Source organism: Mus caroli, unplaced genomic scaffold (genome assembly GCF_978045245.1).
Source record: "Mus caroli unplaced genomic scaffold, Mus_caroli_1 scaffold_7, whole genome shotgun sequence".
Taxonomy (NCBI): domain Eukaryota; kingdom Metazoa; phylum Chordata; class Mammalia; order Rodentia; family Muridae; genus Mus; species Mus caroli.
Window position 1 is genome coordinate 7,108,355 of NW_028227262.1, and position 19,410 is coordinate 7,127,764.

Sequence of the window (19,410 nt, forward strand, 5' to 3'; positions counted from 1 at the left end):
CCATTAAGATAGGGATTGACAATCAATCAATCAACCAAAATGACATTCTTTATGTGCTATGCAGAAAGATGCCGCCGTGGTTTATGCCTTTGTATACCAAAAAAGTACAGCATTTAAGGAGAATCGAGATCTGGCCTCTCACCACAATCCAGTTTGTACATTTAGAATAAAATAAGTGGGAATAAAACTCAAAGTTCTAAATAAGGAGAGGCAGAGGGAAGACCACAGCTAGGCACAGGCTGGGGTAGACTCGAGGCACCACCATGCAGTCTGTGGAAAACTGCTTGTGTCTGAGGGAAACTCCTGCTTGTGCTTCTGCCGATGACAAAATAAGCATCCAGAGAGTGTAGGAGTTTGATCTAAAGGCCAAAGGTCAAAGGACTGGACTCCTGTCATGCTCAGTCTGTCCTCTGGCTACCTGCCCCGCTGTGAATAGTCAGGTTTCAGTTACAATTTTTTGTTTTTTGTTTTTGGGTTTCTGTGTGGATTATAACTGTGAGGCACTGCCCTCTCCTAAAAGGCAGCAAGGAGCTGGGCACGATTCATCCAGCTGTGCTGAGTTCATGTGACCTCAGCTTGCGGGCTCACCCTGTAGAGGCGATCCCAAGGCTGCCGCTGCTTCTCAGTGCTGACTGCAGTCAGCTGAATCAGGTCCCCAACGGCACCACACAGCTGGAAGAAGAATGCTCAGAGGCCGCTCCTTGTCGGTGACATCCCTTGGTGGGCTCCCTGTGTGGGAGGCTGAAAGGCTCCCTGTGGAAGAGTTACTGCTTTTTGAAGTTTCTTGGGAGGTGACCAACAAAGGTTTGTACTACTCGCAACACTGGCCATGGTGGGCCAGAGACATAGGGGACCCCAGGGGTGATGGGGCAGCATTGGCTCTGAAGATGTCTGTAGGTCATAAAACTCTTTCCAACAGGCAATGAAAACATAAACCTATATGTGGGGTGAAGAGGGAGAGAATTCAAAAGGGTAGTGAGTGGCTCAATAGGCTTGTTAATGTTAGAAATGTAAATGAATGTCATGGCCAAGTAGGAATTTGTTTTTTAACTTTTTCCAATTTTGTATTAGGTATTTTCTTCATTTACATTTCAAATGCTATCCCGAAAGTCCCCTATACTCTCCCCCCCACCCTGCTCCCCTACCCACCCACTCCCACTTCTTGGCCCTGGTGTTCCCCTGTACTGGGGCCTATAAAGTTGGCAAGACCAAGGGGCAAGTTATCATTTTGTCTGAGCATTTTTCTTATAAATCAGAAGCAAATTAAGAAGTTCTTTTCTTAGAGGAAAAGCTATACGTGGCCAGGACTAATCAGAAATGTTACCTCTCCATGCTATTAGTGTTTAATGCTTCTAAGAATTCAAGATAAGATTGAAGTTAGAGTTTCATTTAAATTGTGTTCTACTGAGAAAGATTAAAATTAACCTTTTCTCCAATGCTATGCATATATAGAAAATGTGCTTTTAAAAATGAAGGATGAGGCAACCTAAGTGATTTTCCTAATAGAGGTATTTATAAGGCTATGTGAAAATCAACTCTTAGAGATTGATATCTTCCAGCTTTAGGGTGTTGACATATGAACTCACAGTTTAGTTATGGTTGGCCTGGAAAATCACAGATTCAAGTGCTGGGATTAAAAAGTGTGTGCCATTACGCCTGCTTTAAAACTCTCAAGGGAATATTAACAGGTGAATAGATTTCGAAGGCTGAATTCTCCATGATCATACAAAGCCTGTCAGAGAGATGAGGGGAGAAGGCAAATGATACAAGCTTTACAAATTGAAGATGGGAGCTGAGAATGAATGAGGATTCTCTTTCTTCCTTGCACATGTTGAGGGTCAGCATAATGTTAGAGTTGGAATTATAATTGCTGAGTCTGGGAAGATAATTCAGTCAGTAAAATGCTCCTCTGGCAGGCATAAGGACCCGAGTTCCACCCCTGAAACTCAAGTGAAGAAGCTGGGTGTGGCTAGAGATGCCTGTTATCCCAGGGCTGTGGAGGTGGAAGCAGGTGGGCCCCAGAGGCTGACTGGCCAGCCAGCCTAGCAGGATGGGTAAACTCCAAGCAAGTGAGACCCTGTCTCACAAAGCAAAGTCAACAGGACTTTGGTGACCTCTGGCCTATATGTGTGTGTGCACATGCTCTCACACGTGCACCCACGGGAACAAGTACCCGCACGTGTGCCACGTGCATCTTGTGTACGCACGCATACGCAGGATTGTATTTACACTCTGTCCTGGCTTCCTCCTTATGCTGACTGTTCAAAGTTCCCCCAGTACACATTTAGGAAATACATAAAAGGAAAGTCAGCAGAGGGCTCCTCTGTTTAGATGCCCTCAGACGCAGCTCAAAGGATGAACTCTTCATCCTCTGAACTGATGAGAGGAGCAGAGAGGACCGGACCTTAGCACAGAGGAGGGGAGTGTTGTGCACACAGTTCTTTCAAATGTCCCTTTACACTCACCAATTCTGTCTCTACAGTTTCTGAATAAGGCCAGGGTTCTTGCAAATAGGGCTACCACTACTACACACGAGTCCCAGAGTCTCCCTGGAGTGAAAGGTTTTCTCTGCAGAGTACACAGGAACCCCTGGACAGAGGTTTTGGAGGGGAAAGGCTGGGGTGGGGTTAGCACTGGGAGTCAGTCCTAAAGACCCGTGCACAAGCCCTTGACACCGGCATGACCCTTCTTCCTTCTCTTCTCTCCATTGAACAAACATAAATGGGGCATCAGAAGGCATCACTCATGAAAATTGGAGCCTTAGGGGGAAGGGGGTATCTTACGTGTTGGTGACATGTGTGATGACCTCAGCTCTAGAGAAGTCCCTGGCATATAGAACATGCTCATTTGGCTTTCTTATTTTAAAAAACATTTTGCTTTTGTTTGTATATATGAATGTTCTGGTTGCAGTATGTAGGTGCTCCTGTGCAGAAAAGATTAGACGAGGGTGTCCGGCCTCTTGGACCTGGAGTTACAGAGGGTTGGGAGCTGCCCTGTGAGAGCCAGAGTTGAACCCAAGTAGGGCAGCGAATGCTTTTCCCTGATGAGCCATGTCTCATCTCCTGTTGATTGGTTTTAAGAGTGCTCTCTATTCATGCTGACATCTTGAGCACAAACTTAATATTTTCAATGTAAGTTTTATTTAGGTAATGAATCTAGCTATCGTAGCTCCTTTCTAAAATCTAACTTGAGTCTGTAGTCCTGTCAGTTTGTGGGTATGACATGAGGCATCTTAGAGCTTACAAACCAGCCTCCCTTGTCTCATAGCTGAGAGGCCATATGGGGGAACCTGCTGACCCCATACATGGCAAAGATGGGAAGAACATTTAGTCTGGTGAGAATACATATAACAACTACATAACAACTAAATACATATAACAACCAAATAACATCTAAATACATGTAGCAACTAAATAACAACTAAATACATGTAACAACTAAATACTAAAATGTTCACTGTCTAAGAAACTGTTACACAGATGAATAACTTTGACCTATGGAAAAATATCAGAGATTTTTGAAGCTTTCAAGGAAAGCAAAACCAAAAAAATCCATCTATCTAAATATCACATGCTTCATGAGTAAAGAGAATACAGTGTCCTCTGGCCATCCTATGATGATCTGTGGCAAGCAAGGAAGTGTATTCATGTCCAAGAAAACAAACACATTTTAAAAACAGGTTTCATTTTTATTGTTAAACTTTATATGTATGAGTGCTTGCCTGCATGCACATCACTGTACCGTGTGCATGAAGTGTGCATGCAGGCCAGAAGAGGGCATCCGAACCTCTGTAAATGGAGTGACAGGCAGATGTGAGCACGTGGGTGCTGGGGAAGGATTTTGAGTCTTCTGCAAGAGCAAGGAGAGGTTTTAACCCCTGAGCCATCTCTCCAGTCCCACAAAAGACATCTGAGGGAGGCAAAACGATTTTCCAGTGTGAGAATTTTGAGTGAATGACAGAAATATGGCGAACACAACAGGGAAAGGAATAGTGGTTATTAGATATTATTCTTTTTTTAATTTAATGAGAGATGCCTTTTTTATTGGATATTTTCTTCATTTACATTTCAAATGTTTTTCCCTTTCCAGGTCTCCCCTTTGGAAGCCCTCTATCTCATTCTCCCTCCCACTACCTCTATGAGGGTGCTCCTCCACCCACCCACTCACTCCTGTCTTCCCGCCCTGGCATTCATCTACACTGGGGCATCAAACACCCTCAGACTCAAGGGCCTCTTCTCCCACGGATGTCCAACAAGGCCATCCTCTGCCACATATGTGGCCAGAGCCATGGGTCCCTCCACGTGTACTCTTTGGTTGGTGGTCCAGTCTCTGGGAGCTCTGGGGGGTCTGGTGTGTTGACACTGTTGCTCCCTCCATAAGGTTGCAAACCCCCTCAGCTCCTTCTGACCCTTCTCCAACTCCTTCATCAGGGACCCCCACACTCAGTCCAATGGTTGGTTGTGAGCATCTGCCTCTGTAGTTGTCAGGCTCTGGCAAAGCCGCTCAGGAGACAGCCATATAAGACTTTATTCTTAAAACAACCTGGCCTGCCTGTGCACAGCAACCTCAGGTGGGCACCAACCTCAGGTGCACACCAGCCTTAGGTGCACAGCAGCCTCAGGTGGTTGCTTTCTATTCATCCACCCATTTATTATTACAACTCTCCAGCCATTATTTAATAAAGAGCACCAAGTGTTTACTATAATGTCAGGCACTTTGAGGGAAGACAGACTGGAGGGTAGAGAAATGGCTTGAACAGTACAGAATTGATGCCAGTTCTCTGAAATGCACAGATGTGTGGGAAGATAGGTCACTGCCGTGCATTTTATCATGCAGGGTGATGAACATAAAGGCAGAACAAGGTTGTAAACTTACTGTGTGTTGTTGGTTAGGGCAGAATTCCCAGCCCAGTCTGGTGTCAAGGGAAAGCTGTCTAGAGCTTGTGCTGAGACCTATGGGCTGAATCATTGTGAGGCAAAGACAGTGAAGGAGGCAACCAGGCAGAGAGAGTGGTGTGTGCGTGTAACTGCACACCCAAGACTCATGGTGTGTAAACCATGATGCATAGCGTGCCCCACTTATAGACCTGAGGTAGAAAACAGAAATCTGTGCAGAGATCAGAGACCAGCCAGGACCAGATTGTGAAACTCCTGATGAATTATTACCTCTAAGGAGATAAATCTAATATCCACAAATGACAGAAAACACAGTGTTTGCCATGCTGGGTCCTGTTTGTTTTGCTTATGATAATTTCCAGCTGTATCTAACTTCCTGAAGGTTATGTCATTTTGTCCTTCACTTCTTTTTTTTTTTTAAATATTTTTTATTACATATTTTCCTCAATTACATTTTCAATGCTATCCCTGTCCTTCACTTCTAATGTGTGTTTTCTATTAATTAAATTTGTTCTCTGATCTTTCCATACATGTATTTTCTGTTTACTCCCCCCTCCACACACACACACACTCTCTATCTTTCATCTCCCTCTCACCCTATCATCTTACCCCATTCCTCAGGTTCCTTCCCAAACTCCATGCCTCTTTTTGTTTTGTGACCACTGATTTTTAACCAGGACTGCCCATGGGTTGAAATATCACTGGAGACTAGCTTTTCAGTACGTAGCTGGAGTGAGTTGTTTTTGGAGACAGGGGCTCTTTCCAGCTACCTAAGGCTAGACTACCAACCCGTAGAGCCCCAGGTGCCTGCCTGATGGGATCATAAGTCTATGCCAACACTGGGGAGCCTCGTGCTTGCTCCACAAACACCTTATGGCTGTGCCTTCTCCTCAGCCTAAGGTGAGACTGTTTCTGAGAAGAGAACCTGGTATTTTTTTTTTTATCAGATTTCCAGACGGCACTGGAATTGATGTAGGAATAAGGACACATGTGAGACACGTCTATTTAGGTTTGATGCTTACCATATGGTAGTGGTTATTTGCTATTAAACTGGGTTTCTTACATACTCCTGATATTAACTCTTTATGAGACTAATAACTGGCAAATGGTGTCTTGGAAAAGCCTCTGCTTACTCTGTTGACTGTTTCTTTTGGTGTGAGTTCAGTTGTTTCCTGTGCTTTGAGGGTCCTGTCCAGTACATGCTCATCTGTTCCGCTGCTCTGGAGACTGGCCTCTGCATGTCCTTCCTGTGAGCTCATCTCTCCAGTTCAAGCATGGAGTTCATTTGAACTGAGTTTTGGGAAGAGTGCTCAGTCTAGTTCCATTGCTGTGCTTCCAATTTTCCATCCACTTTGCCCCAGAATCACGTCTTTCCCCATTGTGTGTGCTTTATATCTGCTGCAGACCCTCTGGGCCCCTTTGTCTGCATGGAACGGGTCTCTAGTCTCGGGTGGGCAAAGTGTCAGATGGAATGACAGACAGATGTACACAGGAGAGGTTGTGTAGAATCTGAATGTAATTTGTCAAATTGAGCATCAAACTTTTTATACATAAGAAAATAGGAAAGTTGGGTGACACATCGGCAAGGTACAAATGAGGTTACCGGATGCTTAATGACTCTTACCCAAAACAGAGGAATGTAAACACAAAGACTGGCAGGAACTGGGCAATTAAATAACTGAGACAAAGTCAGCCCTATCTAAGGTCAGCAATATTCTTAGAAGCCAGGTGTGAGATCTTTACACTCCTAGGGCAAGGGCTTTCATACCCAAGTCATGGTTCTAATTAGGGAGTTCAGTTCTAGCTAACCATTTCATGAATAATGTAATACTCTAAAACCACAGCCTGATCTACTTCCTAAACCATTGTAAATTCCTGTATATGGGAGCGACTTGGTTTTTATTCTAAGTGATAGTGTAATACCAGAGGCAATTCTGAATGTCACTGAACAGGCAACATTCTTCCTGAATTCCAAGCCCATGGTCAGCTCAAGGACTTTCTAGGACGTTCGAACACTGGTGAAGACTTAGCTATGTCAGAATTCAATCTTAAAAGGCACTTATAATAAGATAATACTAAAAGAGAGCACGTGGATCCATACACCAGACTAATGTAGGAATAGAATATGAGTATATATATATGGGTTAAAGAGAACACCAGACTCCAGGAGTGAGTTTCCGTGAAACTTTCTGTCTCGTGAGTGGCTTTTAGGCCTCTCGACCTGTCAAGCTGTCTCGACCAGAGTGCGTGGCATATATCCTTGTCAGAAGTCAGCTGGCTGAAGACAGATGGCCGCATTTCTAGGTTTGCTATTCTATTCCGTTCACATCCCTGTTTTTATATATACATCATGATGGCTTGACTACTACATTTTTTGCCATATGTTTTAGTGTGGTGTAATGTGGACAGGAGACAGAGCAGATGAACTGTAGCTGGCTGTAGGAAGTCGTGAGAGGGCACACTACAGGAAGCCGCACCGATGAGAGTCAAAATGAATGTTAATTTGAGACCTATAGTTTAATAAATATGGATATTCTAACGCCTATGGGCAGGATATGGCTGCAGGGGATGGAGAGATGGCCAGAGTTAAACCATCTATTGTTCTTGCATAGGACCAAAGTCCTTTCCCAGCACCCACCAGGCCACTCACACTGTAACTCCAGGACCAGGGTCTCCAGTACCCCCTTCTGACCTCTGAAGGCATTGCACACATGATACACATGCAGTAAAGCAAAATTCTCATACAAATACAATACACTTTGTATGATAAATAAACCTTTTTTAAAAAAAAGTTATATGTGCAAATGTGTGTGGATAAGGAATTTGGGGCTTAATAGTATTTCCTTCTGAAGGATGAAGATAGATGAGGGAGCTGGGCCTACAGAAGAGGAGAATCAGTTTGAAATCCTTATATTCTTATGGGCAGGGATTTCTGTTTTGCTTTGTTTGCCAATGGATATATATTATGTTATATTTTGTTAGGATGTGACTTTTAAACTGGGTGTGGAAGTGTGTGCCTTTAATATTAGCTCTTGGGAGGCAGAGACAAGCATATCTCTGTGATTGTGAGGCCAGTCTGGTCTATATAGTGAATCCCAGGACAGCCAGAACTACACAGTGATGCCCTGTTTCAAAAAAAAGAAAGAAAAAAGGAAGAAAGGAAGAAAGAGAAAGAAAGAAAGAAAGAAAGAAAGAAAGAAAGAAAGAAAGAAAGAAAGAAAGAAAGAAAGAAAGAAAGGAAGGAAGGAAGGAAGAAAGGAAGGAAGGAAGAAAGGAAGGAAGGGAAAAGAAAAAAGGAGTCTTTCCTTACTGATGAGGTTCATAAGACGGTTATCTTGTGAAAATTGCTTCAACGGTCTTTATGCTCAGGAGCCTCACCAGCTCTTCTGTGTACAGCAAGGAGTCTTGTTAACATCACAGGCGAGCACCAGGATTTGTCTCTTGGTTTTCTCTTACTCAAAAGACATTTTCCGGGCTGGGGAGATGGCTCAGCAGTTAAGAGCACTGACTGCTCTTTCAGAGGTCCTGAATTCAATTCCCAGAAACCATATGGTGGCTCACAACCATGTGTAACGGCATTCGATGTCCTCTTCTGGTGTGTCTGAAGACAGCAACAATGTATTCATATACATAAAATAAATAAATCTTTTTTAAAAAGGACATTTTCTCCTGAAGTAGAGAGTTCACCCAGACCTAAAGAAAAATTCACAGATGGAAATCACAGTCATTGTCTGTGACTATTAATGAGATTTACTAACATAAACTTAACTGAAATGAAGAAATTAAAGATAAAAACAGTTTTTAAAAACTGTATCTGAGCAAATGGAAAACTCAAGAAATGGCAGTGAGAAACAAACTTTCTCAGTACACAAGTAACAAGGTAGCTCTTTCCATCTGAGGGCTGGGGACAGGTCTTTCTATCGAGGACTTACTGGGTTATTCTGTTACCTACAGAAGCGCAGGGACAAATTACTGAAGAAGCTGTCCTGGCTATTTCCATATTCTGGAAACCCATTACTGAGGACTGGTGCGGGAAGTGTCCTGCCCAGTTCCCTGGAGACCTTCTTTTGTCCTCCACTGTCCCTCACATCTGCTGCCCAGTCTCAAATCAATTCCATCAAGTGACTGCTACCGTGCCCACCTACACTCCACCGACACTTCAGGCTTGCTTTAACCTCAGCACTGTTTGAATGGTTTGGTTCCGCTCCAGGATGCCCTCTTGCCTCTAATTTTACATTGTTTTAATCAACCTTTTACTTGTTTGTTTGTTTTGTTTTGAGAGAGGGTTTCTCTGTGTAGTCCTGGCTGTCCTGGAACTCACTCTAAAGAGTCTGGCCTGAAATTCAAGAGAGCTGCCTCCCTCTGCCTCCTGCGTGCTGGGATTAAAGGTGTATGCCGCCACACCTGGCTTCTAGTCACCCTTTTAAGTGATATTATTCTTATTCAAATATCACCTTTCCCGTTAAGCTGTGTATGTGTGTGTGCACGTGTGTGTGTGTGTGTGTGTGTGTGTGTGTGTGTGTGTGTTGCTGCAAATCAAACTCAGGGTCTTGCATATACCAGGTAAGCTGTGTTCCACTGAGCGAAGTCACCTCCCCAGACTCATTAGCCCTAACCTTCAGTACTTTTTTTCCACTCTGTCATTCTGAGATGAACAGCATTTTATTCTCATTTAGCAGGTTGACACTGAGCCTTAGACTCGTTATGTGACTTACTTAGTTCAGTCTAAGTGGTTTCCAATTCTCCAGCATTATAAGTGACTCTGTGGCTATCTTCATATACGCATCTTTTTCCTGCTTCCTCAAGGACAGCTTTCTAGATGGTGGTGTGCTAGACTCAAGAATGTACATTCTCTCTAGCCTTATGTTTTAATAGTGGTAGCAGCAATGTCAGTGTGGGGGTGCGGTAGGGGGAGTAAACAATAATTCTAGGGATCCAGTGGGCAGGGAGAGTCATCACATATACACCAGACTTGGCATTTACATCTGTGGCTTGATGCCAGAATTGGGCCAATCATCCTCCATCGAGCTTTCCCAGCTCGTTCCCCTGTTCAAAGGCACCTTGTCTATGCTGTAGAAATGGACTGGCTCCTCAGCACTAGGAAATTGCAGAGACTGTTATTTGGATCGACTAGAGCCCCTTAGAGGCCCATGGTAGTAGCAGAGCCTGAACTGTGGATGGCATCTTAAGATATACACTACTTCCCTCCAGGCCTCTCTGAAGAGTTCTTAGAATGGCTGCTTGGCCAGCTTGCCACTTTTACAGGCACCTCGAGTGGCTTTAGAGAAGGTTCAGATTGCACTCCTCAGAGCACATTAGATCCTGCCCTTTTAAAAAGCTAAGTAAAGTGTCACTTTAAGTAGCAGAGTCATAGACAGGCATTCTTCTCTTGGCTTGCCAACTGGATAAGAACAGAGGTTTTCTCCTTCACAGTCGGGGGCATCTGTACTGTGATCCAGACCAAGGCCAAAACGACAGCCGATGAGTGGGGAGAGAATTACTTCCTGATAGGTCCGTACTTTGAGCATAATATGAAGACTCAAGTAGAACAATGTGAGCCCGTCAACGATGCTGTAAGAAAAGCTGTGGATGCGATGAATAAACATGGCTGCCAGGTAAAAGATTCTGACTGCCCTGTTCCTCTCTAACTCTAAACAAACTGTTACCAGAAAGCACCACACACACACCTCCCACCAACTCAGAGGAGACAATCCACCTAGCTGAGGAAGAGATTTACAAGGAAGACAGTGCTTGTTCTTACACAGAGAGCAGCAGTTGAGGCCCCTTGTGAAAGCTAAGATTCTCTAACAGGACGAGGAGATGGAAGCCCCAGGAAGATTCGGGGTTGATGGGGTCTTGAAAAAGCTGTACATAAATTGAGGCCAAAGTCATAAGAGTCGATGGCATTATTCGATAGTGGTTTACTAAAAGCACGCTTTCATCCAAACTCTTTATATGGGCCTGGGGATGTAGTTCAACAGTAGAGTGCTTGGCTAGTGTGCATGAGGCCTTGGGGTCTAAGTTAGATAGAACCTTACTCTTGTACAAAATAAAATAATATATTCTGTTGCTATGATAAAATGCCCTGACCAAAAGGGAGTTAGTGGAGAAAAGTTTGTAATGCCAGTACCAGTGGTTCAAACAGCCTTCTTTTGCTCCCTTGAGAACCAGGCAGATATACAGTATACAGACAAAAATGCAGGCAAAACACTCAGACTTGCCATGTGGTAGCAAATAGCCAGACTGGATTACATAACGAGTGCTTCTCATGCTAGGAAGTTGAACCGAGTACAGCACAGAATCCCAGGAAGGTAACAAGGAACAGAAAAGCAGAAGTCACAGGATCCGGACCCCTGCCTTTGAAATGACCTCACTTAATAAAGAGCAGACTCTGGAGACGGCACCCAGATGGGTGGGCACTCCCTTCAGCTTCAAGTGCAAACATCAGCTGTCATCACAGCTGCGTGCAGCTCAATTGGTCAATCAACGGTGGCAACTACCCGAGAGGCAATTCACAAGAGGAAATTCTCTTTGGCTTCATGGGTTTAGTCTGGGCTTAGCTATCATCATTGCTTTAGGGGTGTGGTAAGATGAAATATCATAGTGGTGGAAATATGGCTTAGAGGGTTGCTCTGCTCATAGTAAACACAAGCAAAGGGCATCCAGGAGGGGCTAGGGACTGATTAAATACCCCTCAAATGTCCCCCATTCTAATAGCTTTTAGTTGTGAATTCATGAATGAATTAATCAGTTAAGTCTATTGAACCTTTATGGTTCAAAAGCTAAATGCTTTCTAAGATGTAAAACAAAGAACTTGTGAAATTTTTATTTTATGTAGCCTAGCACTAGGAATCCCAGCCAGACTAGTAAGACAAGAGAAAGAAAGAAATGGCATTCAAGTTAAAATGAATAAAGCCAAATTGTCACCATTTAAGGTAGTCTGATCTTATATACAGAAAACTCCAGAGATAACACCAACGTCCAAAGGCTTTTGACATTTGAGCATTTGTCTTCAGGGAAACACTTCACATTGACACAGCGACACTTGGTCTGCTGTTGATTTTTGTCTTAGTTTCTTTCTTGGGGTTGTGATAAAATATTCCGACAAAAGTAAGGGAGAACGGTCTTGTTTGACTTGCAATTATAGAGGGATATGTTTCACCAGGGCAGGAAAGATATGGCAGCAGGCAGGACAGTCATGGCAGCAGGAGCAGGAGGCTGGCTGATCACATTGTATCTGCATCCAGGAAGCAGAAAGACTCAGGAAGTGGGGCCTGGCTATAAAAAAAATCAAGGCCTTCCTACAGTGAGGCTCCACCTTCTAAAAATTTCATAACCTTCCCCAGCAGCACCATGAGCTGGGGCCAAGTGACCAAGGAAATACCATTGTAGAGGACATTTCACATGCAAATCGTAACCCTCCTCAAATAATGGCTACACAGACTAAGTCCAAATATACGGCCTTCTCTTACGTTGTACTTAATACGACAGCGGCTATGCTTTCTTTCCATGTCAGGTGCATTTTGGAAGATGGCTCATAGAAGGGAGTCCCTACGTGGTGCTCTTTGACATCAGCTCCTCAGCATGGAACCTGGACAGATGGAAGGGTGACTTCTGGGAAGCTTGTGGCGTTGGCATCCCTCATCATGACCGAGAAGCCAATGACATGCTCATATTTGGGTCTTTAACGGCCTGGTTCTTAAAGGAGGTACAGTTTGCAGTACACTGACAGAACAGAGGGGCAGCCTACTGTGCTGAGGATCCACAGTGACCCAAGCGTTTGGAGCTCATGCTTTTATTGATTGTCATAATGCATTTAAAAAGAATTTCAAGGAAATAAACTATGTGCCAACCTTGGCAACAGAGTAGGAAAACTTATTACTATTTATCTTGTGTATTATTTAAATAGAATCATATATGTAAAACACCCAGCTAGGGCTGCCTTGTCTGGCATCAGTGAGAAAGAAAGCACCTAGCCTACAGGAACTTGCAGTGCCAAGGTGAGGGATAGCCAGAGGGACTTCCACTTGCTCAGAGGAGAAGGATGTAAAGTGAATAAGAAAAAAAATAAATTAAGTTAAAAACAAAGAAAACTATTCAGATATATTGCCTGCTTATGTAGATAAAATCCAAAATATAAGTATAAAAAAGATATACATCATGAAAAGTGCAAATAAATTCTAGACAGCAGGAAAGACTTGGAACATTGTGTTTTGTGTATTATGGATACAGGTGCCCTTACAGTGGCTTCTTAACATTTCCATTATACACTAACAGCTGAATTAGCCTCAGTAGCTGCTACTCAGGAGTCCTTTGCAACAGAATAGCCCAGCAGTGCACAGAGAAAGAGCACTGGAGGCCAGTCTGTTAAATGAGCCCAGCCTCTATTCTCTCAACTCCTCAAAGCACAGTAGTAGGGTTTGTCTGCACGTTTTCATCACTTCTAGATGGCAGCATCTAAGCTGGAAGTCAGATCTGAAGGAATGGGACCCCAGTGAGGAGGGAAGCTAAGGACAGAGTAACATATCTGTCTAATGAAGTCCTATACAATACCTACCAGGGGCTGGCTGGAGAAGGTGGCCATCGGCTTCTTGGTAGTAGTAGAGGGGAAGATGGTTCATACTTTGGGAAAAGCCTGTTGTGGTAACAGATATGCAGTCCTTTGGCACCAGTGAGCACCACCAACTTTTCTCTATAGTCTTTCTGCCTGAGCCATGGCCTCAAGTTGGAAACCAGCCACAAGGGGGGAGAGTGATTTGGTATGAAAGCGTATTTGTGTGTGTGTGTGTGTGTGTGTGCATGTGCGTGTGCGTGTGAGCGCACGCGCGTGAGAGAGAGAGAGAGGGAGAGAGAGAGAGAGAGAGAGAGAGAGAGAGGGAGAGAGAGAGAGAGAGAGAGAGAGAGAGAGAGAGAGACTTTGAAAGAAACTCTCTTGGGTAGACTCAATAGATTCTCTTGATTTCTTCAAAAGCATTGCTTCTGTTATTGAGTCATTTACTCAATGAACATTACTATCAATTGAATGTTTATTCAAATTATTAATAGTATAATGGATATTACTCTTCATAATACTTATATGTATCCTATGGATGCAAAAACAAATATAGCCCATTCCTAAAAGAGAGGATTAAGATATAAATAGATGGACTTGACCAACTTGTCAGTAAATCTTACTTTCTCTTGCTAAGTTTGCATGCTCCAAGTTTATGCCCTTTTAAGAGAGGTAAGACTGCCACGTCTCACATCTGTCCTGCTGTGGGCAATGGTCAAGATCAAGCGTCAACAAAAACTTTTCTAAAGTGTTTTCTTCTGATGCAGGTGACAGACCACGCAGACGGTAAACACGTCATTGCCCAATTCCATGAATGGCAGGCTGGGACTGGGCTGATTCTTTCTCGTGCCAGGAAACTCCCCATTGCCACAATATTTACAACCCATGCCACACTGCTTGGGCGGTATCTCTGTGCAGCAAATATTGACTTCTACAACCAGCTTGACAAGGTAATACACCCACCAGCCCCCTCAGCCCCTTCCTTTCCGTTCACTGAAGCCCAAAGATGAAAGATATTGATTGCTACATTTGAGCTAACAACCACATGGCAGTGATGCCCTTTCAGCTAATCAGGATTCACAGAGCAGCTTCCCCTGGGTGATAGAGGTGGAGGGAGCTTAATTTTGCTCAGAGTGCAGTGAAGTGTGGAGGTCGAGAGACCTGAATTCTGCTCCCTCTCTGGGGAGACGGATCCAGACGGGTGTGACAGAACAGGGATGCTGTGCATAGCCAGACATAGGCTCCTGTTCCTTCCAGAATTTGAGGTCTGATGAAGGCAGTTAGATTACTGGGGTCTGTTAGCTTTATCTCCTCTATCCTCCATGTGAGCTATTTATCGGCGAGCACTGTGGGTAGGTCAGCTTCTTTCTGTATTTCTGCAGTGCACAGGTGACATGCTTCCAAGGCTGCAAGGGCAGCTGGCACTGGAAGTAGAGGTAGGCATCTGATGATGTAGCTGTTCGGTTTACACATTGCTCAGCTCTGTGACCCCCCAATCATTCAGTTTTGAATCTTTCTTCCATTTTCCATTAGTTAGGTTAGCATCATAAGTTTCTTTTATCTTTTAATTTTACTTATGTGTCTGTGTGGGTATATTTGACATGTGCGCAAGTGCCCTTGGAGGCCAAAGGAGGGCATCAAGTCTGGAGCTGGAATTACAAGTTGCTGTGAACTGTTCGCATGTGTCCTGAGAATTGAACTCGGGTCCTCTGCAAGAGCAGCAAGTTTATTTAAAGCACACATTTGACTGCCATACATCTAAAAAGATAAATATTTAATATTCATTTTACTTATCAAGTCAGTTTAGGGCTTAAAAGTTTGGCTTCACTATTAGGGAAATCAAGAAGGTGAAAATTTGAGTTTTTAAAAAATCTTTCCCAGCATTCAAAGTTCTGCGATCCTGTGAATCAGAATGTGTGTGTCCGCAGATGCACATTCATGAATAATAATCAGTAGCCTGGGAAGTTTATGCTGCTGTCTCAAACACATTTGGAATGCTAGAGGAAGCTCCTGAAAGCCTCTCACTGTGCAGACAGTGGAGCTAATGAGAGCTGCCCTACACAAAGGTCAGCCCGTGCTAAGATCTAGGCTTTACATAAAGTCAACAGGGATTTATTTAGAAAGGCAGGAGACTGAGCAGACCTGCAAACCATGCATGGTAACAGCCACCTAATGAGGGCAAAGCAGCTCTCTCTGATGGGCACTGAGCAGTGCAGCATGTCCTGTGAAGGTCAGGCTTGGAGCTTAGCCCGACAATGGGATCCTTCACTCTGCACTGCTGCGTGGTCTTACAGACACGCAGCCAATAATAAAAAAAAAAAAAAAACTAATAATGTGTAATGAGTAGTTTTATTTAGGGACAGACACTTTATAGTACACAGATAGATTAGAACAAGCCCTTTGGTTGAAGGAAATAGCTACATCTTTATGCCTCTAATGATGGTTACATATCTCAAGTATATTCAGATATGTGATATGTAATTCAAGCCCATCATTCTCGTGAACTGTTCAGCCAGCCACTGTGGGTAACAAGTAGCCAAAAATCAGGTTTTGAGTTAAATTCATAAGCATTTTTTACAGCAAGGGATCCTGTGCTCACACCAGACATAGATTTAGGCAATATTTAAATATATCAAATTATGCACCTCAAATAAGACATTTAGTGTAAATGTGGCCTTGGGCAAGTTTCCTGAGGTCTAGAAGGTTCTGTTTCCCCTCCTGTGAAATGAAGACAGAGTGCATGAGCGAGTTTCGTGAGGATGAAACAAAGGGTGAACAGCAGTGCTGAACACTGCTGAAGACATCCCGTGGCTCTGAATACACATGAGTCTTGTTTTCTCTTAGACACTGCCGGTGTCACCGGAAGCCTTGTGAGATGTGACACTGGTTGAGTAAAGTTTAAAGAAGGCTTATTAAGGACTTGATTTCTGGGGGTTTGTTTGTTTGTTGTTTGTTAGATAAAAATATCCAGAGAGCACTATGTAATCTCATAAAAAAATATAGTAAAAGATGATACCAAGCCAAGCAGCGGTGGCACACGCCTTTAAACCCAGCACTAGGGAGGCAGAGGTATTCAATTCCCTCTGAGTTGGGGGCCATCCTGGTCTACGAAGTGAGTTCCAGGACAGCCTACGGTGCTACGGAGAAACCCTGTTTTGAAAAACAGACAAACAAGCAAGCCAAAGCCAAAACCAAACCAAACCAAAAGGACAGGTGAGCCCACGGTGTGACATATTTGTTATTTAGCGTGAGCATACACTTCTTTGAAATTAACCCGGAAGGAGTACGTAACCAAGGAAAAAGAAACACTCAACCTTTTCTCTCTCAGAAGATTAAGTAGGATAATAAATATCCAAACTTTCAGGGTCAAGATTATTGTCAGGTTCGTTTTATTTTTCTTAATGTTTAATTTAATTTTATGTATGGAGGTGTTTTGCCTGCAAGTGCGTCTGTGTGCCACGTGTGTGCCTGGTGGCTTCCGAGGACTTTAGTCTTCTGGAAATGGAGTTACAGATGGTCGTGAGCTGCCATCGGGTGCCAGGAATCAAACCTGTGTGCTCTGCAAGACCAAACAGTGCTCTTAGCTATGGAGCCATTATCCAGCCCCACGTTTGTTTTAAAAACCTTTTAAAATGTTATTTTATGCTTCACTGTTTATGGGAAATGTAGAAAGAAATCCTTGGAAGTTAGAATTATCCTTACATTTCTGAACTGTGGGATAAGAAAACATGTAACAAATATCAATTTTTTATAGGTGATGAAATAGCCGTTTTTCAGACTTGAAGTGAACAGTGCTGTTATAAATACCAATTTTATACTCTAGCCAGTGGCTTAATATCCACCAGTCCTTTAATGGGATCTTTACAACTTCAATCAGCTCTGAGGAAAACCTTGGCATGTGGAGGGGGTCGTGTAAGGAACGTGTGTTTGTCTTCAACAGTTCGACATAGACAAAGAGGCAGGGGAGAGGCAGATATACCACCGCTACTGCATGGAGCGGGCATCCGTGCACTGTGCGCACGTGTTCACCACTGTGTCAGAAATCACAGCCATCGAGGCAGAGCACATGCTGAAGAGGAAGCCTGGTAAAGACAGAGGCTGGGTTTGCCACCCTAACACATGCAGCACCCTTGCTTAATCGCTGTGCTCTCACCTGCGGTGTCCTAGTTGTCAGAGACCACTTGGGTGTCTAGAGGTGGGGTCTTCAAGAAATAAATAAGCTTTGCCGAATAAAGCAAAAACAAGTGGAAAATAAGAGCCCAAGGAGAGAACAGTGGCAGCACAATGGGCTGGGCTGGGTTCTTTTTCTTTCCCAATTTCCCCTAGGATTTGGAGTTGCTGTCACGAACACCAGAACCGAAGCAACTTGGAGAGGAAAGGGTTTGTTTCAGCTCACGCATCCTGACCACTCACAGCCCATCACTCAGGGAAGTCAGGGCAGGAACTCAAAGCAGGAACGGAAGCAGAGGTTATGGAGAAAGGCTGCTTAACTGCCAGCTCCTCCTGGCTCACAACCTGCTTTCTTATACCACCCTGACCGCCCATCGGTGGCCACCCCCACAATGGGCTGGGCCTTCCCACGTCAATCACTGTTCAAGGAACTGCACCTCAGAGTTGCCTACAGACCATCTTACAGAGGGATTTTTCTCAACTGTGATTCTCTCTTCCCAGATATGCTAGTAAACTGACAGAACCCAACCAACGCCGACTCATTCTCACGCTCCCTGGCTGCCAATGACCTCATTTCTCTGTTGATCTGTCTGTCCACAGCGCCCCTCTTTGAGATTGCGCACGGGCTTTGGGCTCTCCCTCTCTCCCTCTCCCCTCCTCCCTCTGTCTCTCTCTCTCTGTCTCTCTGTCTCTCTCTCTCTCTGCCTTAAAAAAGCAAGCCACAGCTGCTACTTCATGTCACCCACAAACTGCCTGTGTTTGCCCTCCCACACTAACTGAAAATTGCCTTTTAAAGAAACTACCAAATTCAGGGTTTTTAAATCTTATTTATTTATGTATTTATTACTTTGTTTATTACCACTCCTGGTAGTAAAGGTGACAGAGGGAGTGCATTCCTACTCAGGAAAGAGTTGCCACGGTTTTATTTTGCTTTTCCAGACGTAGTGACTCCGAACGGTTTGAATGTTAAGAAGTTTTCTGCAGTGCATGAATTTCAAAATCTCCACGCCATGTACAAGGCCAGGATACAGGATTTCGTTCGAGGTCATTTCTATGGGTATGTTTTCCTTTAATCAGAAATAAAAGCACCACGGCTACCGAGGTGGCTCAGGTGTGAAGAACACACGCTCCCCTTGTGAGGTCCCAAGCACCCACATCAGGTGGCTCACAACCACTTGTAAGTCTAGCCTGGGGATAGGGGTGGTTCTGATGAACTCTTCTAACCTCCAAGGGAGTTTACACACAGACACACACACACACATACAGAGACACACACACAGACATACACAGACAAACACACTGACACACACACACAGACACACATACAGAGACACACACAAACACACACAGATAAACACAGACACACATACAGAGACACACACAGACACACACACACATACAGAGACACACACACAGACATACACAGACAAACACACAGACACACACAGACACATACAGAGACATACACACAGACATACACAGACAAACACAGACACACACACACATACAGAGACATACACACAGACATACACAGACAAACACACAGACACACACACACAGGCACACATACAGAGACACACACAAACACACAGACACACATACACAGACACACATACAGAGACACACACAAACACACACACAGACACACATACAGAGACACACACAAACACACACAGATAAACACAGACACACATACAGAGACACACACACACATACAGAGACACACACACAGACATACACAGACAAACACACAGACACACACAGACACATACAGAGACATACACACAGACATAC

General features: G+C 43.9%; 1 protein-coding gene across 2 annotated transcripts in view; it reads left to right on the plus strand.

Moving 5' to 3' along the window:
• Window positions 1-390: 390 nt before the first annotated feature.
• The window catches only part of Gys2 (glycogen synthase 2), a 43,402-nt gene continuing 24,382 nt past the window's right edge, over window positions 391-19,410 (plus strand). For both annotated transcript variants that reach the window (XM_021164570.3, XM_021164571.3), the window contains exons 1-6: window positions 391-804; window positions 10,329-10,510; window positions 12,412-12,603; window positions 14,214-14,396; window positions 17,387-17,531; window positions 18,556-18,673. In XM_021164570.3, the coding sequence (XP_021020229.1) occupies window positions 684-804; window positions 10,329-10,510; window positions 12,412-12,603; window positions 14,214-14,396; window positions 17,387-17,531; window positions 18,556-18,673 (941 nt within the window). In that variant the 5' untranslated portion in view covers window positions 391-683. The remainder of the gene's footprint in view (window positions 805-10,328; window positions 10,511-12,411; window positions 12,604-14,213; window positions 14,397-17,386; window positions 17,532-18,555; window positions 18,674-19,410) is intronic.